Below are 22110 nucleotides of genomic sequence, written 5' to 3'. Positions count from 1 at the left end.
GCTTGCAAGGATCATAAAAACTGACTGTAAATATTTCTATAGGTATGTGAAGAGAAAAAGATTGGTGAAGACAAATGTAGATCGCTTACAGTATGAAACAGGGGAATTTATAATGGAGAACAAAGAAATGGCTGACCAACTAAATACATACTTTGGTTCTGTCTTCACAAAGGAGGACACAAATAACATACCAGAAATGTTGGGGAACACAAGGTTTGGTGAGAGGGAGGAACTGAAAGAAATCAGTATTAGTAGGGAAATGGTGTGGGGAAATTGATGGGATTGAAGGCCGATAAATCCACAGGGCCTGATAATCTACTTCCCAGAGTACTTAAGGAAGTGGCCCTAGAAATAGTGGATGCATTGGTGGTCATCTTCCGAGATTCTATAGACTCTGGAACAGTTCCTACACATTGGAGGGCAGCTAATGTAACCCCACTATTTAAAAAGGGAGGTAGAGAGAAAACAGGGAATTATAGACCAGTCAGCCTGACGTCGGTAGTGGGGAAAATTCTAGAGTCCACTATAAAAGATTTAATAGCTGAGCACTTGGAAAACAGAAGCAGAACCGGACAGAGTCAGCATGGATTTATGAAAGGGAAATCATGCTTAACAAATCTACTGGAATCTTTCGATGATGTAACTAGTAGAGTTGATGAGGGGGAGCCAGTGGATGTGGTTTATTTGGACTTTCAGAAGGCTTTCGACAAAGTCCCACATAAGAGATTAGCGTGTCAAATTAAAGTGCATGGGATTAGGGGTATTGTATTGAGATGGATAGAAAACTGGTTGGCAGACAGGAATCGAAGAGTAGGAATAAATGGGTCTTTTTCCGAATGGCAGGTAGTGACTAGTGGGGTACCGCAGGGATCGGTGCTGGGACCCCAGTTATTCACAATATATATTAATGATTTAGATGAGGGAACTAAATGTAATATCTCCAAATTTGCAGATGATACAAAGCTGGGTGGGAGGGTGAGCTGAGAGGAGGATGCAGAGATGCTTCGGTGTGATTTGGACAAGCTGAGTGAGTGGGTAAATGCATGGCAGATGCAGTATAATGTGGATAAATGTGAGGTTATCCACTTTGATAGCAAAAACAGGAAGGCAGATTATTATCTGAATGGCTATAAATTGAGAGAGGGGAATGTGCAACGAGACCTGGGTGTCCTCGTACACCAGTCGCTGAAGGTAAGCATGCAGGTGCAGTAGGCGGTAAAGAAGGCAAATGGTATGTTGGCCTTCACAGCGAGAGGATTTGAGTACAGGAGCAGGGATGTCTTGCTGCAATTATACACCTGGAATATTGTGTGCAGTTTTGGTCTCCTTATCTGAGGAAGGATGTCCTTGCTATAGAGGGAGTGCATCGAAGGTTTACCAGACTGCTTCCTGGGATGGCGGGACTGACATATGAGGAAAGATTGAGTCGGTTAGGATTATATTCGCAGGAGTTCGGAAGAATGAGGGGGGATCTCATAGAAACCTATAAAATTCTAACAGGATAGACAGGGTAGATGCAGGAAGGATGTTCCCGATGGTGGGGGAGTCCAGAACCAGGGGTCGCAGTCTGAGGATATGGGGTGGACCACTTAGGATTGAGATGAGGAGAAATTTCTTCACCCAGAGAGTGGTGAACCTATGGAATTCGCTACCACAGAAAGTAGTTGAGACCAAAACATTGTATGTTTTCAAGAAGGAGTTAGATATAGCTCTTGGGGCAAAAGGGATCAAAGGATATGGGGAGAAAGCTGGAGCAGGCTATTGAGTTGAATGATCAGCCATGAGCATAATGAATGGCGGAGCAGGCTCGAAGGACCGAGTGGCTGACTCCTGCTCCTAGTTTCTATGTCGCTATCCAGAAATGAGTCAAGTGAACTTTCTTTGAACAACTTCTAATGCAATGATATAGTTTTTCAAATAAAAGACCAAAACTGTACACAGGAGTCCAGGGGAAGAATTTCCCCCCCGTTGGGGGGGAAGTGCAGGCGAGGGCGAGCGCACTGCCATTTTACATGGGGGGCCAATTAAGACCCGCCCAGTGTGTTGTCCGCCAGGAAGCGCTATGCGCTCCCTGTGCGGCAAGGGGGTGGATTCCCTCAGCTGGGAATGTGCTCTTCCGCGTGAAAGAGCACACTGATCTCCCTGAGGCTAAGTGCTGCCTCAGGGAGATTGGCTCAGAATTAAAACTTTTAACATAAATGTTTTAAAAATTTCCCTGACATGTCCCCTCATGTGACACTGTCACGTGAGTTGGGACATGTCCATCACTTAAACTCAAACCTTTATTAAAAATTTTAAAACCCTCATGTCCCGCCCATGGATGAGGTTTCATGTTTTTTCTGAAGCCTGCCAGAGCTCCCAGCTTGCCCACCAATCGTAAGGTTAGATGGGCAGGTCCATTAATTAGGTTAATGACTTTTTAAATGGCCTCAATAGGCTGTTGACAGGTCGGCGAGTGCAATGCTAATTTGGCTGCGCCCCCTGTCCACCTGAAAATGGAAATGACGCAGAGTGATGTTGGGAGTTCCGCCCGATTTCATTTTAAGTGTCGGCGAGCGGGCCCCGCTCCCGCCCTAAAGATCCTGCCCCAGATGTGGTCTCACCAAGACCCTGTACAGCTGCAGTAAAATTTGCAATATTGCAATTCCCCTTTTAATAAACAGCAACATTCCATTTGCCTTCCTAATCACTTGCTGTACCTGCATACTAACTTTTTGAGAATCATATAGCAGGACACTCTGTAGCACTGAGTTCTGCAATCTCTCTCCATTTTTAAAGTTTATTCTTTCATGGGACCTAGGTGTCACTGGCAAGGCCAGCATTTGCTACCTAATTGTCCTTGAACTGAGTGCCTTGCTAGGTCATTTCAGAGGGCACTTAAGAGTCAGCCACATTGGTGTGGGTCTGGAATCACATGTAGGCCAGACCATTTAAGGACAGCAGATTTCCTTCCCTAAAGAACATTAGTGAACCAGATGGGGTTTTACGGCAATTGATGATAGTTTTTTGGTCACCGTTACTGAGACTAGCTTTCAATTCCAGATTTATTAATTGAATTTAAATTCCATCAGCTGCCCGTGTCCCCAGAGCATTAGCCTGGGCCTCTGGATTACTAGTTCAGTGATATTACCACTATGCCACCATCTCACACTAGGTGCACTGGCGAGGAACATTAAATAGTGTACTGCTTTTCTATTCTTCCTGCCAAAATGGACAAGTTCACATTTTCCTACATTATACTCCATCTGCCAAATTTTTGCCACTCACTTAACCTGTCTCTAACCTATTGCAGACTCTTTACCGCCTCTTGATACCTTACTTTCCTGCCTATCTTGGTGTCATTGGCAAATTTAGCTACCATACATTTAGTCCCTTATTTCAAGTCATTGATACAGATTGTAAATAGTTGAGGCCCCAGCTCTTTGTTGAGAGTTGTTAAATAACTCCTTAAAAATCTGCCACTGCATCTCTACTCTCCTACCTTTTAACCTTGTTTCCCAGTTCACTTTAGCCAGCTCTGCCTTCATAACCTCATAGTTACTCTATCCAGGTTTAAAACACTAGTCTTAGACCCACACTTCTTCCCTTCAAACTGAATGTGAAATTCTATCCTGTTATGATTGCTGTCACCTAGAGGCTCCTTTACTATGAGTTAATCCTGTCTCATTGCACATTACCAGGTCCAGAATAGCTTGCTCCGTGGTTGACTCTAGAACACGCTGCTCTAAGAAGTTGTCCCTAATGCACTCTATAAACTAATTTTCCAGGCTACCTTTGCTAATCTGATTCCCCCCAATCTACATGTAGATTGGGATGGGCAATAAATGCTGGCCCAGCCAGCGAAGCCCACATCCCATGAATGAATAAAAAAAAAGTCACCCATGATTATTGCAGTACCTTATTTCTTCCTGTGAACTCTGTCTGTACTCATGAACTGTATCTGTCTATACTCTCTGGAGTTTAGAAGAATGAGAAGTGATCTCATTGAAACAAATAAGATTCTGAAGAGATTTGACAGGGTAGACACTGAGAAGTTGTTTCCGCTGGTTGGGGAATCTAAAACACCTGGGCACAGTCTCAGGATAAGGGGACAAACATTTAGGAGTGAGATGAGGAGAAATTACTTCACTCAAAGGATTGTGAATTTTTGGAATTATCTGCCCCAGAGGGTTATGGATGGATGCTCCATTGTTGAAGACATTTAAGGCTGGGATAGACAGATTTTTGGTCTCTCAGGGAATCGAGGGATATGGGGAGCGGGCGGGAAAGTGAAGTTGAAGCCCAAGATCAGCCATGATCATATTGAATGATGGAGCAGGCTCGATGGGCCGTGTGGTCTACTCCTGCTCCCATTTCTTGTGTTCTTAAGCATCTCCAATTTACCAGTGGGCTAGTGTTTGCTACTGTTGCATTACTGAGTTGCTGCCACATCGCTGTGTTGCTGCTGCATTACTGTGTCACTGCATTGCTGCTGCATCACTGTGTCACAGCTGCATCACTGTGTATTTCTGCTATACATACTATTACTGTTATGTGACTGAGTACTAAGTCCCTATTATGTTGCTGTGCTCCCTGTACAACATTACTCACCAGTTGTCATTGTTGATTGCGATGAAGCCTCTATTTCCACGTCCGAATGCAATCTGATTGCTTCCGTTGTCCCACCAATTTGCAAAGGGCTGCCCATCCACCACATTGCGAAACATGACCATGTTCCTGCAAACAAGGCACAATTACCAGGTTTTTTAAAATCACACTGCTTTAGAAGGGATCTTAGCTTGTTAGAGTGGACTGGCGAATGGACTAACCTGATCTGACGCCACCGATGCTCACATACCCAGCCATTCCCACATGTGGTGTCAGCATTGAGGGTCACATGCTTGGTGGATCCGTTACTATTGCTCGGCGGTCCCATCCAATCATTCACATCCTTTGGGAAAGAGAAAGTGGACAGAGTATGACAATCTTTTCATTTCTTCCCCCCAACCCACTGTTCTTTCCCTATAGTCCTGCAAATGTTTCCTTTTCAAGTATTTATCCAATTCCCTTTTCAAAGTTATTGAATATGCTTCTGCCGCCCTTTCAGGCAGGGCCTTCCAGGTCACAACAACTTGCTGTGTAAAAGAAATTCTCTTCATCTTCCCCTCTGGTTCCTTTCCCTGTTCTCTTTAATCTGTGTCCCTCTGGTTACCAACCCTCCTGTACTGGAAACAGTTTCTCCTGATTTACTCTATCAAATGCTTCATGAAATAAAATTCTCCTTATCTCTCCTCTAAATATAAACCTTTTGAAGACATCATGGAATCAAAGAGTTATCTTCTAATGATGAAACATAAAATCTATCAGGCATTGAATACAAAAACAAGAAGTTGCTTTCAATTTAAAGAAAGGCCATACATTTCTATAGCACCTTTCACAACCTCAGGGTATTCCAAAATGCTTTGCAGTTAATGAAGTACTTTTTGAAGTTTAGTTACCATCGTGACGTCGGAAATGTGGTAAAATTGCACACAGCAAGATCCCACACGTCTGAAATAAATGACCAGATCAGCTGTTTTATTTTACAATGTTGATTGTGCATGAACGTTGGCCAGGACACTGCGGAGGGAAGGGAATCCCTGCCATTCTTGTAAAGAGTTGCCATGGGATCTTATACACTCACTTGCGAGGACAGACTATTTTTTGTTCACTCATTGTATGCGGCCATCGCTGCCTAGGTCAGCATTTATTGCCCATCCCTAATTGCCCTTGAGAAGGTGGTGATGAGCTGCCTTCTTGAACCGTTGCAGTCCATGTGGTGTAGGTACACCCACAGTGCTGTTAGGGAGGGAGTTCCAGCATTTTGACCCAGCAACAGTGAAGGAACGGCAATATATTTCCAAGTCAGGATGGTGTGTGGCTTGGAGGGGAACTTCCAGGTGGTGGTGTTTGCATGCATGTGCTGCCCTTGTCCTTCTAGGTGTCACGGGTTTGGAAGGTGCTGTCAAAGGAACCTTGGTGAGTTGCTTCAGTGCACCTTGTAGATGGTACACACCGTTGCCACTGTGCATTGGTGGTGGAGGGAGTGAATGTTTAAGGTGGTGGGTGGGGTGTCAATCAAACTGTATGTAAGTGGGGAGTATTCCATCACACTCCTGACTTGTGCCTTGTAGATGGTGGACAGGCTTTGGGGAGTCAGGAGGTGAGCTACTCGCTGCAGGATTCCTAGCCTCTGACCTGGTCTTGTAGCCACAGTATTTATATGGCTAGTCCAGTTCCGTTTCTGGTCAATGGATAACTCCCAGGACGTTGATAGTGGGGAATTCAGTGATGGTAATGCCATTTAACGTCAAGGGGTGATGGTTGGATTCTCTCTTGTTGGAGATCATTATTGCCTGGCACTTGTGTGGTGCAAGTGTTACTTGCTACTTGTCAGCCAAGCTTGGATATGCATGTTGCATTTGGACATGGACTGCTTCAGTATCTGAGGAGTCATGAATGGTGCTGAACATTGTGCAATCATCAGCGAACATCCCCACTTCTGACCTTATGACGGAAGGAAGGAAACAGCAAGGATGTTTCGGCCTAGGACACTACCCTGAGGAACTCCTGCAGTGATGTCCTGGAGCTGAGATGATTGACCTCCAACAACCACAGCCATCTTCTTTTGAGCTAGTTATGACTCCAACCAGTGGAGAGTTTTCCACCTGATTCCATTGACTCCAGTTTTTCTAGGGTCCTTTGATGGCACACTTGGTCAAATGCAGCCTTGATGTAAAAGGCAGTCACTATCACCGCACCTCGGGAGTTCAGTTCTTTTGTCCATGTTTGAACCAAGGCTGTAATGAGGTCATGAGCTGAGTGGCCCTGGCGGAACCCAAACTGAGCGTCAGTGAGCAGGTTATTTTGAAGCAAGTGCTGCTTGATCACATTGTTGATGACCCCTTCCATCACTTTACTGATGATCGAGAGTAGACTGATGATGTGGTAATTGGCTGCGTTGGATCTGTCCTGCTTTTTGTGTATAGGACACACCTGGGCAATTTTCCACATAGCCGGGCAGATGCCAGTGTTGTAGCTCTACTGGAACAGCTTGGCTAGGGGCATGGCAAGTTCTGGAGCACAAGTCGTCAGTACTGTTGCCAGGATATTGTCAGGGATCATGGCCTTTGCAGTATTCAGTGCCTTCAGCCATTTCTTAATATCACGTGGAGAGAATCGGATTGGCTAAAGACTGGCATTTGTGATGCTGGAGACCTCCGGAGGAGGCCGAGATGGATCATCCATTCGGCTTTTCTGGCTGAAGATTGCTTGCTTCAGCCTTATCTTTTCCACTGATGTGCTGGGCTCCATTCCAGAGAGCCATGAAGCACAGAAACATAGAAACATAGACATAGAAAACAGGAGCAGGAGTAGGCCATTTGGCCCTTTGAGCCTGCTCCATCATTCATTATGATCATGGCTGATCATCCAACTCAATAGCCTGCTCCTGCTTTCTCCTCATACCCTTTGATCCCTTTCGCCCCAATAGCTATATCTAACTCCTTCTTGAAAACATTCAGTGTTTTGGCCTCAACTACTTTCAGTGGTAGCGATTTCCACAGGCTCACCACTCTCTGGGTGAAGAAAGTTCTCCTCATTTCAGTCCTAAATGGTCTACCCCTTATCCTTAGACTGTGGCCCCTGGTTCTGGACTCCCCCATCATCGGGAACATCCTTCCTGCATCTACCCTGTCTAGTCCTGTTAGAATTTTATAGTTTTCTATGAGATCCCTCCTCATTCTTCTGCACTCCAGCGAATATAATCCTAACCGACTCAATCTCTCCTCATATGTCAGTCCCGCCATCCCAGGAATCAGTCGGGTAAACCTTCGCTGCACTCCCTCTATAGCAAGAACATCCTTCCTCAGATAAGGAGACCAAAACTGCACACAATATTCCAGGTGTGGTCTCACCAAGGCCCTGTATAATTGCAGCAAGACATCCCTGCTCCTGTACTCAAATCCTCTCGTTATGAAGGCCAACATACCATTTGCCTTCTTTACCGCCTAATGCACCTGCATGCTTACCTTCAGCAACTGGTGCATGAGGACACCCAGGTCTCGTTGCACATTCCCCTCTCTCAAGTTATAACCATTCAGATAATCTGCCTTCCTGTTTTTGCTACCAAAGTGGATAACCTCACATTTATCCACATTATACTGCATCTGCAATGCATTTTCCCACTCAATCAGCTTGTTCAAATCACCCTGAAGCATCTCTGCATCCTCCACACAGCTCACCCTCCCACCCAGCTTTGTGTCATCTAGAAGGAAGCCAAATCTTTACAGATTTATAAACTTTAATTTATAGGGATATACATTAAACTATGCTCCTCTGCAACTGCACTTTCAGTCTCTTCCTATACAGGAACACACAACGAATCCTCTGTTAATGCCCAGCACATCAATAGAAGGCACCCCCTCAGTGCTGACCCTCTGACAGTGCAGCACTTCCTCAGTACTGACCCTCTGACAGTGCAGCACTCCTTCAGTACTGACCCTCTGACAGTGCAGCACTCCCTCAGTACTGACCCTCTGACAGTGCAGCACTCCCTCAGTACTGACCCTCTGACAGTGCAGCACTCCCTCAGTACTGACCCTCTGACAGTGCAGCACTCCCTCAGTACTGACCCTCTGATAGTGCAGCACTCCCTCAGTACTTACCCTCTGACAGTGCAGCACTCTGTCAGTACTCACCCTCCGACAGCGCAGCACTCCCTCAGTACTGACCCTCTGACAGTGCAGCACTCCCTCAGTACTGACCCTCTGACAGTGCAGTAACTCCCTCAGTACTGAATGTCTGACACTGCAGTATGTTATTTTCTGAGCGACTGCCCTAATTTCCATCTGAATGAATCAATATTAACAGCTTCCACTGTCTCCCTAGGGAGCCTGTTCGATAGATCAATCACTCACTCACTGAAATGTGGCTTGCCCGGATTGGGTTTAAATTCTCCTCCCCTGTCAAGCTCAGGCCGTCTCTCTGGATCGACTGTTCAGGACACAGTGAGACAGCTGCTCATGGCCGACATTGTCCAATCCCTTTAGAATCTAACAACAGCAATCATGGTGAGAAATGGAATGGGAGGAGGCTCATGTGTAAAAAAAACACCAGCACTAACCAGTTGGGCTGTTTCTGTACTGTAAAACAATGTAATTTTATGCTGAACATGTTGATTTTAATTAAGCGGTGTTTATTGATTCCGTGCTGATAAACATTCGCTCATTTTTGTGAGTGTGGTGTAAAATTATCGGAAAGTCAGATTTACCTTTCCATTAACGAAATAGCGATCCCAGCGGTAGCTAGACATCACGCGTGTCTGGCCATAAGGGTGAGCAAGCATGAATGCGACAGCCACTTTGTAGAGCCTGCAGAGTTGCAATGAGACCACAGCTGAGAGATTAAATTAAACAGAAAAGGCTGAATAGGGCTGTGGCTCTATTCTCTAGAACACAAGAAATAAGAGCTGGAGTAGGTCATCTGGCCCTTTGAACACACTCCGCCATTCAGTAAGATTATGGTTGATCTTCTGTCTCAACTCCACCTTCTAATGCTGTCCCCCACAACCTTTAATTCCCTTAGTACCTAACAATCTATCAACCTCTGCCTGGAATCCTGAAAACTGATCATCTTTCAACCTTCACTTTTCCAGTGAGAAGTCTTGTTCCCAGGTCTCACCTTTCAAAAATATCTGCTTTTCTATTTTTCTTAGCAAAGTGGATAACTTCACACTTTCCACATTATACTCCATCTGCCATGTTTCTACCGAATTGCTCACAGGCAGCCAACCTGAAAATGTCCTATTTATTCCTTCTCCGTGTTTTATGGCCATGAACCAATCCCCAATCCATGCTAATATGTTACCCCCAATCCCAGGAGTCCTAATTTTGTGAAATAATTTACTGTGTGAAACCTTATCAAATGCTTCTTGAAAATCCAAATATACCACTGGTTCCTCTTTATTTAACTGCTAGTTACAAACTCAAGAAACTAATTGATTTCTCAAACACAATTTCCCTTTCATATTTTTCTTACCAAAGTGAATAACTTCACACTTTCCACATTATACTCCAGTTCTGATGAAGAGTCATATGGACTCGAAACATTAACTGTATTCCTCTCCACAGATGCTGTCAGACCTGCTGAGTTTTTCCAGCTACTTTTGTTTTTGTTCCCTTTCATACATCAGTGTTGACTCTGCTTAATCATATGATTTTCTAAGTGTCCTGTTAACACATTACTAATAATGGATTCTAGCATTTCATCTGCTACTGATGTCAGGCTAACTAGTCTATAGTTCCCTATTTTCTTTCTCCCTCCTTTCTTAAATAGCAACATCATGTTTGTTCCATTCCAATTCAAGAGAATGTTCTAGAGTCTAAAGAATTGCTGAAGATCAAAACCATTGCATCCACCATCTATGCAACTACTCCTTTTAAAAAGCTGGGACATAGGCCATCAGGTCCAGAGGATTTGTTACCTCTTAATCTTGTTAATTTCTCCAGTACTATTATTATTAATTTGTCACTTGTTAGTACAGAACTTGAATTTTGCTGAAAAGAGAGGCAGGTTGCAGAAGCTTTTTGTCTTGCACTCATCAGGACAAATGCAAGAATGCCAAATTTCAAACAATCACAGCAATTTACACTACTGCAGAAAAGGGTGCTGATTGGCTGGCAAGTCAACTCTGATTGGCCATGGCATTGCCATGGAGAAAGCAACAGGAACCATAGGCTTCCCAAGCTTCTGAGTAATTCAAAAAAGGCTCAAGAATTGAACATATTTGCAGGGAATGGGTCCCTGCTTGTGAATGTATGTCACTTCGAGCAAGCGTAAATGAGTTAAATTACAAGCTCAACTGATTATCTTAAATTGGTTATGAGTCTAGCTATTAGTGCACTCAGGATCGTTCGGCATGTGCTGCCCAATTGCGGAATCACATCTAACAGTGACGTTTTGTTTTGAGTTTTGCGAGCACAATATTAATTTCTTTAAAAGGGTTCACTGCAGGGTAATCCGATTGAGCTCTTCATGAAGGAGTTCTCTCTGGTCGGTTAGTCAGGCTGAATGGCCTGTTTCTGTACAGTAAATGTTATGTAGTTTGGATTGTAAGTAAAATGGGTTCAAACACATGAGTGTCCTTCCCTCTGAACCTCACGGGGGCAGAACGTTGGCACGTGACCCATACCTGGGGTCCCAGAAGGTGAGAATGGAAGCGCCACCAGGTCCGTGCCCTCGCTGGTTATCATGGTTATCGACAAAGACCAATGCCCGGTCAGTGGGCATGAAGGCCCATCCTTCTCCCCAATTCCTGCACACAGAAAGTTTAAAATGGTTAGCAGACAAATAGAGACAGGAATAGCTCCTTGAATTGATAGGAAAAAGAAGATTGTGCATTTATACTGACTCTTTCATGATTTCAGGCCAAGCCAAAGAGTTTCATAGTCAATCACATACTTTTTAAAGCATAGTCACTGTTATAATTTGGGAAATGTGGCAGCCAATTAATGCACAACAAGATCCCAAACAAAAACATGATGATGACCAGATAACCTGTTTTTCAGAGATGTTGGTTGAGGGATGAATGTTAGCCAGAACACCATGGAGAACTCTCCCTCTCTTTTCTTCAAAGCAGTGCCCTTGGGATCATTTACTTTCAACTGAGAGGGTAAAAGGTGTCCGGATTCAACTGGTACACTTGAAGAATTTACAGTTGACAAGGAGGAGGTGTTAGAAGGGCTATTTTTACTTAAAATATATAAAGTACTAGGACTGGATGCGATGCATCCAAGGATACTGAGGGAAGTGAGAGTGGAAATTGCAGAGGCACTAGTGATAATCTTTCAGTCTTAGACACAGGGGTGGTGTCAGAGGACTGGAGAACTGTGAATGTTACACCCTTGTTCAAAAAGGGGTGCAAGGATAAAGCCGGCAACTACAGACCAGTCAGTTTGACTTCAGTGGTAGGGAAACTTCTGGAAACGACAGTCGGGGCAAAATAAATAGTCACTTAGACAAGTGCAGGATAATTAAGGAAAGCCAGCATGGATTCATTAAGGGAAAATCATGTTTAACTCACTTGCTGGAGTTTTTTGAGGAGGTAACAGAGAAGGTTGATAAGGGCAATGCTGTTGATGTGGCATATATGAATTTTCAAAAGGCATTTGATACAGTGCCACACAATAGATTTATAAGCAAAATTCTAGCTTATGGGATAAAAGGAAAAGGAGGCAAGTGGATAAGAAATTGGCTGAGTGACAGGAAACAGAGAATAGTGATAAATGGTTGTTTTTCAGATTGGTGGAAGGTTTGTAGTGGAGTTCCTCAGGGGTCAATATTGGGACCCTTGCTCTTCCTGATATATATTAATGACCTAGACTGTGGTGTTCAGGGCATGATTTCAAAATTTGCAGATGATATGAAGATTGGAAATGTTGTTAACTGTGATGGGGATAGTCTTGAACTTCAAAAGAACATAAACATGTTGGTGAATTGGACAAACAAGTGGCAGATGAAGTTCAATGCAGAGAAGTGTGAGGTGATTCATTTTGTCAGGAAGAATATGGAGAGACAGTATAAAATAAAGGGAGAAACTCTAAAGAAGGTACGGGATCAGAGGGACCTCGATGTATATGTACATAATTCATTGAAGATGGCAGGGAATGTCGAGAAAGCACTTAATAAAGCGTATAATATCTTAGGCTTTATTAATAGGGGCATTGGGTACTAGAGTAAGGAGGTCATGTTGAACTTATATAAGACACTAGTTAAGCCTGATCTGGAGTACTGCGTCCTGTTCTGGGCACCATACTTGAGAAAGGATGTGAAGGCATTAGAGAGAGTACAGAGGAGATTCACAAGAACATATGAACAAGGAATAGGAGTAGGCAATTCGGCCTCCCAAGCCTGCTCCGCCATTTAATAAGATCATGGCTGATGTGATAGTAACCTCAAGTCTGCACTCCGCCTATCCCCAATAACCTATCCACCTCTGCCTTACAAATATTCAAAGACTGCATCCACCGCCATTTCAGGAAGAGTTCTAAAGACTCACGGCCCTCTGAGAGAAAAGATTTAGCCTCAACTCCATTTTAAATGGGCGACCCCTTATTTTTAAACAGTGACCCCTAGTTCTGGATTCTCCCTCAAGAGGAAACATCCTCTCCACATCCACCCTGTCAAGATCCCAAAGATTCTTATGTTTGAATCAAGTCACCTTTTACTCTTCTAAACTCCAGTGGATACAAGCCTAGCCTGTCCAACCTTTCCTCATAAGACAACCTGCCCATTCCTGGTATTAATCTGGTAAACCTTCTCTGAACTGGTTCCAACGCATTTACATCCTTCCTTAAATAAGGTGACCAGTACTGTACACAGTACTCCAGATGTGGTCTCATTAGTGCTCTGTATAATTGAAGCATAACCTCCCTAATTTTATATTCAAATTCCCTCGCAATAAATGATAACATTCTATTAGCTTTCATAATTACTTGATGCACCTGCATACTAGCCTTTTGTGATTCATGCACAAAGAAACCCAGATCCTTCTGAATCTCAGAGCTCTGCAATCTCTCACCATTTAGATAATATGCTTCTCTTTTATTCTTCCTGCCAAATTGGACAATTTCACATTTTCCCATATTATACTCCATTTGCCAGATCTTTGTTCACTCACTTAACCTAGCTATATCTTTTTGTAGCCTCCTTATGTCCTCTTCACAACTTACTTTCCTACCTATCTTTGTATCATCAGTAAATTTGGAAACCATCCCATCCATCCCTTCATCCAAGTCATTTACACAAATTGTAAAAAGTTGAGGTCCCAGCACTGATCCCTGTGGCACATCACTCGTTACATCTTGCCAACCTGAAAAAGACCCATTTATGCCTACTCTCTACTTCCTGTTAGCCAACCAATCTTCTATTAATGCCAATATGTTACCGCCTATGCCATGAGCTTTTATTTTCCGCAATAACCTTTGATGCGACACTTTTTCAAATGCCTTCTGGAAATCTAAGTACAGTACATCCACCAGTTCCCCTTTATCCACAGCACATGTTACTTCCTCAAAGAACTCCAATAAGTTGGTTAAACATGACTTCCCTTTCACAAAACCATGTTGATTCTGCCTGATTACCTTGAACTTAGCCAAGTGCCCTGCTTTAGTTTCTTTAATAATAGTTTCTTACATATTCCGTATGAGAGATGTTAAGCTACCTGGCCCATAGTTTCTTGCTTTCTGTCTCTCTCCCTTTTTGAATAATGGAGTTACATTTGCTATCTTCTAATCTAATGGGACCTTCCGCGAATCTAGGGAGTTTTGGAAAATTAAAACCAATGCATCAACTATCTCACTAGACACTTCTTTCAAGACCCTAGGATGAAGTCCAACAGGACCCGGGCACTTGTCAGCCTGCAGCTCCAACAATTTACTCAGTACTACTTCTCTGGTGACTGTAATTTTCCTGAGTTCCTCCATCCATTCCATTTCCTGATTTATAGCTGCTTCTGGGATGTTACTTGTATCATCTATAGTGAATATACTGATGCAAAATACCTGTTCAATTCATCTGCCATCTCCTTATGTACCTACACCATGTCAACTGCAGCAGTTCAAGAGGGCAGCTCACCACCGTCTTAAGGGCAATAAATGCTGACCTAACCAGCGATGCCCACATCCCATAAATGATTTTAAAAAAACCCTCAGTACTGATCCTCCGACAATGCAGCACTCCTTCACTACAGTGATCCCTCCCTAGGAATGCCAGCCTGGGTTTTGTTTGTTCAGGTATGTAGATGGGACTTGAACCCAAAACCTTCTGATCATGGGATGATCAACTCAGCAGAAAGGCCATTGCAAATTAAATAAAAAGATAACAGGAACACCCAGAAATATAGAGCAGGCTCTGAGTGAAGACAGATTCAAGCTTCAAATTGAGTCAGAAGATTATGGGTTTTGGGCTCACTCCAAAGACTTGAACATAAATATCAGGCTGACACTCCCAGTGCAGTACTGAGGGAATGCTGCAGTGTCAGAGGGTCAGTACTGAGGGACTGCTGCACTGTCGGAGGGTCAGTACTATGGGAGTGCTGCACTGTCGGAGGGTCAGTACTGAGGGAGTGCTGCAATGTCAGAGGGTCAGTACTGAGGGAGTGCTGCAGTGTCAGAGGGTCAGTATTGAGGGAGTGCTGCACTGTCGGAGGGTCAGTACTATGGGAGTGCTGTACTCTGAGGTCCTGGTTTTTGGATGAGATGTCAAACTGAGGCCCTGTCTCCCCATCAGCTGGATGTTAAATTCCCATGGGACCACTTCAAGGAAGTGCAGGCGAGATTTTCCCAGGGTCCTCGGGCTGTTATTTATCCCTCAAACGACATCACTGAAAACAGGTTATCTGATTGTTATCATATTGCTGTGTATGGGAGCATGCTGTGCACAAATTGGCTGCTGTGTTTTCTCCATTACAACAGTGAGTACCCTTCAAACAATTGAATTTCATTGACTGTAAAGTGCCTTGCGATGTCCTCAGGTTGTGAAAGGTGCAACACATGCCTTTTAATTTACATTTGTTTTCATGAACAAACTTTCCAGGGTTTCGACAAAGCAGCAACAAAAATTAAAGGCAAGATTCAGCACCTACCTTAAATAAGTCATCTTCTCACCATTCCACCTGCGAACCACTGTACCTAGCTTGGCGCTGTACTTGAATTCAGTCACTCGCCCCAGCCCAAAATACTGGGAGGATTTGACAGGCTCACCTCCCAAATCAATCACCTGGCGGATGAGAAATTAATACAAAAGTCCTGAGTGATGAGGATATTTAGGGAAGAATATGAGCAGAAACAGACTGACTCACCTCTTGATAGATGAAAGGCTTGGAGCCACTGCTGAACCAGCGAGTGTTGAGGTTGTTTAACTGGCTGAAGATAGCTTCCATGTCGCCAGGCCACATGTGTTTGGATGCATCCACTCTGAAGCCGGCCACCCCCAGGTCAATAAGATGGTTCAGGTACTCCGCAACCTTGTCCCTCACATAATTCATCTGCAATGCGAGGTCCAGAAGGCTCACAAGCCTGCAGTCCCTGACCTGTCAGAGCACATGCTCAGTTCAGTTTGCAAAGCCATTCAAAGAAAACAACTTGCATTTCTGTAACGCCTTTAAGAAAGGAAGAGCTCCCAAGGTGCTTCACAGGAGTGTTTGCAGACAATATATGACACAAAGTCATAGAAGGACAGATATTAGACAGTTGACCAAAAGGTTCTAGGGAGTGTTTTCATGGAGAAGAGAGAGATGGAAAGGTTTAGGGAGGGATTCCAGAGCTTAGCTCCCAGGCAGCTGATGACATGGCAGCCAATGGTGGAGCGATGGAAATTAGGGAGGATCAAGCGGCCGGGATTAGAGGAGCACAGAGATCGCAAAGGGTTGTGGGGCTGGAGGAGATTACAGAGATAGGGAGGGGCAAGGACATGGAGGGATTTGAAAACAAAGATGAGAATTTTATAATTGAGGTCAGCTGGACTGTGATCCAATGTAGATCAGCAAGCTCCAAAGGCAATCAGTGAATGGGACTTGGTGTGAGTTAGGTAATGGACACTAAAGTTTTGCATGAGCTGACATTTACAGGTGGTGGAAGGGGAACAGTGGATTAATTGACTGTAGAGGCTGATGGTGTCACTGCCCGAGTATGCCTGGCATATTCCAGTGAATGTCCTGCACTCTTGTATCACCTCCACTATCCCACTGCTCCCTCCCTCTCTTCATCATTGGCCATAAGGTTTCCAACCATCTGGAACTCGACAAACCCCTCAGTACTGACCCTCTGACAGTGCGGCACTCCCTCAGTACTGACCCTCTGACTGTGCAGCACTCCCTCAGTACTGACTCTCCGACTGTGCAGCACTCCCTCAGTACTGACTCTCTGACAGTACAGCTCTCTCTCAGTACTGATCTCTCTACATTGCTCCTTCCCTCCCTTTCTTCAGAAACTTCCTCAAAAGCCTTATCATGCCCTTTGATCTTGCCTTCACGTTGCTAACCCCTGATCACACCTCCGCCACCCAGCACTAGATATATATATATATATTTTTTTTTGCAATGCTGTAATGATTTGGGGTGTTTGGTAATGTTTATGGTGCTCGAGCAGAGCAAGCTACTGTTCTGAATAATTTTTCTCCATCGCCCCAGTTGAAGGGCTGCAGTGAAGTGAAGGATACAAGTGAGAATGCGACTGCACTGGGCGATGCAACTTGAATGTGGATGTGCCTAACAGTGAAACAAACCAAGAGATGGGGTTAACTGTAGAGATGCTCCTTACTTGGTGGATGTCATTATAGTTTTCGATGTTGCCACTCAGAGTTCTGCATTTGCCATCGTTAAAATCCTGGGTAGAGTATGGAACAGCTGGAAAGCTTTCAGATCCGGCATCAAAGTACGAACCACAGGATGAATGATTGCCAGACCCACCTGATGCTCCACACATGTGATTAATCACAGCATCTGCATAGATACGCACCTGAAAGGGTTAAAAAAAGGTGAAAGGCCTTGCATTTCTATAGCACCTTTCACAACCTCAGGATGTGCCAAAGTGCTTCACAGTTAATGAATTACACTTTTTAAAATGTTCTCACTGTTGGAATGTAGGAAACGCAGTATCAACTTTGCACACAGCAAGCTCCCACCAACAACGTGATAATGTCCAAATCGTCTGTTTTAGTGATGTTGGTGGAGGAAATAAATATTAGCCAGGACCTGGGGGAGAACTGCCCCTGCTCTTAATGATATCCCATATATCAATTTCAAATGACAGATGAGGCCTCAATTTAATGTCTCACCTCGAAGATGCATCATCAACAGTGCAGTTTCCTTCAGTACCGACCCCCCGGCAGTGCAGCACTTCCTCTGTACTGACCCTCTGACAGTGCTGCGCTCCCTCAGCACAGACCCTCGACTGTGCAGTGCTCTCTCAGTACTGACCCTCTGACAGTACAGCACTCTCTCAGTACTGACTTTCTGACAGTACAGCACTCCCTCAGTACTGACTCTCTGACAGTGCAGCACTCCCTCAGTACTGACTCTCTGACAGTGCAGCACTCCTTCAGTATTGGCCCTCTGACAGTACTGACCCTCTGATATGCAACTCCCTATATGGAGTTAAATTACAGATCAGCCTTGATCTCTTTGAATGATAGAATAGTCCTGAGGGTAAAATGGCTCATCCTGTTCCTATTTGCCAATATAGACAAATATGACATATTATACTTTAATAAGAAAAATAAGAAGGCCACTTATTACCTACAATATAAGAATCTATATGGGATGGAGGAGGAGGGGGATCTGGGAGTACAAATCTGCTAAAAATAGCAAGGCAGGCTAATAAGACTCCACAAAATGCAGAAAAAAAGTGATGGGTTCATTTCCAGAGGCATGGAATTGAAAAACTGAGAAGTTAATCTAAATCCATTTTGAACCTTGGTTAGGCCACGCTTGGAGCACTATGTACAGCTCATTTTGCATATCACAAAAGGGGGAGACTGAGGGGTGACCAGATGGAAGTCTTTCAAACATAAAAGGGTTTGAAAGTGCGAACAAAGAACAGATATTTCCACTTATGGGCCACACCAAAACTAGTGGGCATAGATATAAGGTCGTCACCATTAAATCCACCAGGGAATTAAGGAGAAACTTCTTTACCCAGAGAGTGACGAGAAAGTGGAACTTGCTTCCACAGGGAGTGGTTGAGATGAATAGTATGTTTAAAGGAAGCTGGATAAACACGAGGGAGAAAGGATTAGAAAGATATGGTGATCGGGTGAGATGAAGGGAGGGTGGGGGGAAGCTCATATATGCTGGAGTATAAAAACCAGCGTGCATCAGTTGGGCCGAATGGCCTGTTTCTGTGCTGTAGATTCTATTTAAAACAGGCGGGTGGCTCGAACACTGACAATAGTCTCCTTCCTAAATGGAATCGCTGTTAACGAGGCATTAAGGCCCATTCTGAGGCTGTTACCAATTCTGTTAACCCGAGTCAATGGAAGTCAATCTCCTTCTCCGAAAGTTTGAGATCCTGGGGTAGAGTCGTAGTTTACAGTGATTGGAAAAAGAAGGGTCCATTGACCAACTTACACCAACATTGTTGCATCTTGTCACCATGTCCCTGAATTCCACTTTGTTGCCTGATCTAGAACAAAGCCTGTAACTGATTGGCTGGTACCTCTCCCACCAAGGTCTCCAAGGATCATTGAGGACAATGTGTTCATTGGGTGGAGAGATCTGTCACGGAAACACATGCAGAGCCAGTTGTGATGGAACCAATCATTACTGTAGTTTTAATTATCATCACCACAGAGCCCGTCTTGACTGAACATCAAGAAGTTGCCGCACATTAATGAAGATTGTTTTCATATTCCTCCATGGCCTCACCCTGATATCTGTAACCATGTCCAGCCCTACAAACCTCCAGATCCCTGTAATAGCCTAAAATCCTACACCTTCACTATCTCTGTAACCTCCTCCAGCCCCTACACCCCTCCCTATCTTTGTAACCTCCTCTAGCCCCTACACCCCTCTGTATCTCTGTAACCCCCTCCAGCCCTGACACTCCTCCATATCTCTGTAACCTCCTGCAGCCCCTTTACCCCTTCCTATCTCTGTAACCTCCTCCAGCTCCTACACCCCTCCCTATCTCTGTAAGCTTCTCCAGCCCTGCACCCTTTTGAAATCTCTGCACTCCTCTAATTCTGGCCTCTTATGCACCCCTTATCATTTCAGCACTGGTGGCTGTGCCTTGAGCTGTCTGTGTGCCAAGCTCTGGAATTCCCTCCTTAAACATCTCCATTTCTTTACCTCTTTCTCCTTCTTTATGATGCACCTTAAAACCTACCTCTTTGACCAAGCTTTTGCTCACCTGTCCTGACATTCCTCACATTGTTCAGTCTCAATTTTTGTTTCATAATGCTTCTGTGAAAAGCTTTTACTATGTTGTGAGGTGCTATATCAAAGCATATGTCCAGGGTGAATTTTCATGTCCAGGGGTGGTTCAATTCGGTTAAAAAGACTAATGTAAGTCTAGTTCTGAATTTGGCCCCTGGATTTTCTGGTCAGGTAAATCTATCCATTTCTGTCTTGAACATGCTCAATGATTGAGTTTCCACAACCCTCTGGGGCAGAGAATCGAAAGATTCACCACCCTCTGAGTGAAGAAATTCCTCCTTATCTCTGACAAGAGAGAATCCAACCATCGCCCCTTGATATTCAATGGTATTACCACCATTGATTGCCCCACTATCAACATCCTGGGGGTTACCATTGACCAGAAACTGAACTGGACTTGTGATATAAATACTGTGGCTACAAGAGCAGATCAGAAGCTAGGAATCCTGCGATGAGTAACTCACCTCCTAACTCCCCAAAGCCTGTCCACCATCCAGAAGGCACAAGTCAGAAATGTGATGGATGAGTGCAGCTCCCACAACATTCAAGAAGCTTAACACCGTCCAGGCCAAAGCAGCCCGCTTGATTGGCACCATATCCACAAACATTTACTCCCTCCACCATCGACACACAGTGGCAGCAGTGTGTACCATATACAAGATGCACTGCAGGAATTCACCAAGGCTCCTTCAACAGCACTTTCCAAACCCATGACCACTACCATCTAGAAGGACAATGGCAACTGATGGATGGGAACACCATCACCTGAAAGTTCCCTTCCAAGTCACTCACCATCCTGACTTGGAAATATATTGCCGTTCCTTCACTGTCACTGGGTCAAAATCCTGGAACTCCCTCCCTAACAGCACTGTGGATGTACCTACACCACATGGACAGTTCAAGAAGGCAGCTCACCTTCTCAAGGGCAATTAGGGATGGGCAATAAATGCTGGACCAGCTAGCGAAGCCCACATCCCGTGAGTGAATAAAAAAATTCTGAAATGCCTGTCCCTTATTCTGAGACTGTGTCCCCTGGTTCTAGGCTCACCAGCCAAGGGAAACATCCTATCCACTTCTACCCTCTACACCCTGTAAGAATTTTGTAAATTTCGAAAGATCACCTCTCATTCTTCGAAACTCTAGAAAATACAAGCCCAGTTTCCACAATCTCTCCTCATAGTACAATCCCACCATCCCAGCGATTAGTCTGGTGAACCTCCGTTACACTTCCTCTACATCCTTTCCTAATTAAGGAGACCAAAACTGTACACAATACTCCAGGTGAGATCTCACCAAGGCTCTATACAGCTGCAGCAAGACATCTTTACTCCTGTACTCAAATCCTCTTGCAATGAATTTGCCTTCCTAATGGTTTGCTGCACCTGCATGCTAGCTTTTAGTGACTCATGAACAAGGAAACCCAGGTGCCTTTGGACATCAACACTTCCTAACTCTCAACATTTAAGAAATACTCTGCCTTTCTGTTTTTTCTACCAAAGTGGATAACTTCATGCTTATTCACATTACATTCCATCTACCATGTTCCTACCCACTCACTTAGCCTGTCAAAGTCCCCTTGGAGCCTCCTTGCATCTTCCTCACAACTCACATTCCCACCTAGCTTTGTGTCATCAGTAAATTTGGAAATATTACGTTTGGTCCCTATAGTCATATCATTTATATAGATTGTGAACAGCTGTGGCCCCAGCACTGATCCTTGTGGTACTTCAATTGTAACAGCTTGCCATCCTGAGAATGACCCATTTATTCCTACTCTGTTTTCTGTCTGTTAACCAATTCTCAATTCATCTGAGTATGTTACTCCCAATCCCACGTGCTTTAGTTTTGTTTACTAACCTCCTGTGTGGGACCTTATCGAAAGCCTTCTGAAAATCCAAATTCACCACATCCACTGGTTCTCCTTTATCAATGCTACAAGTAACATCCTCAAGGAACTCCAACAGGTTTGTCAAACATGATTTCCCTTTCATAAATCCATGTTGACTCTGCCCAATCATATCATGATTTTCTAAGTGCCCAGTTATCACATCCTTTATAACAGATTCTAACATTTTCTGTAATACTGACGTCAAACTAACAGGGCTGTAGTTCTCCATTTTCTCCCTCCCTCCCTTCTTAAATAGCGGTGTTACATTTGC

General features: G+C 44.2%; 1 protein-coding gene across 1 annotated transcript in view; it reads right to left on the bottom strand.

The window, feature by feature from the left end:
* The window catches only part of LOC144692130 (pancreatic alpha-amylase-like), a 34152-nt gene that overhangs the window by 1430 nt on the left and 10612 nt on the right, over positions 1-22110 (bottom strand). The window contains exons 2-9 of the mRNA XM_078560628.1: positions 19145-19291; positions 17337-17534; positions 15878-16108; positions 15662-15795; positions 11210-11332; positions 9290-9389; positions 4809-4930; positions 4591-4716 (exon numbers count right to left, since the gene is read on the bottom strand). Of these exons, the coding sequence (XP_078416754.1) occupies positions 4591-4716; positions 4809-4930; positions 9290-9389; positions 11210-11332; positions 15662-15795; positions 15878-16108; positions 17337-17534; positions 19145-19291 (1181 nt within the window). The remainder of the gene's footprint in view (positions 1-4590; positions 4717-4808; positions 4931-9289; positions 9390-11209; positions 11333-15661; positions 15796-15877; positions 16109-17336; positions 17535-19144; positions 19292-22110) is intronic.

This window comes from Cetorhinus maximus, chromosome 17, assembly GCF_964194155.1.
Source record: "Cetorhinus maximus chromosome 17, sCetMax3.hap1.1, whole genome shotgun sequence".
NCBI lineage: Eukaryota > Metazoa > Chordata > Chondrichthyes > Lamniformes > Cetorhinidae > Cetorhinus > Cetorhinus maximus.
The sequence above is the reverse complement of the archived record's forward strand: the minus strand, read 5'-3'. Positions and strand labels throughout refer to the sequence as shown.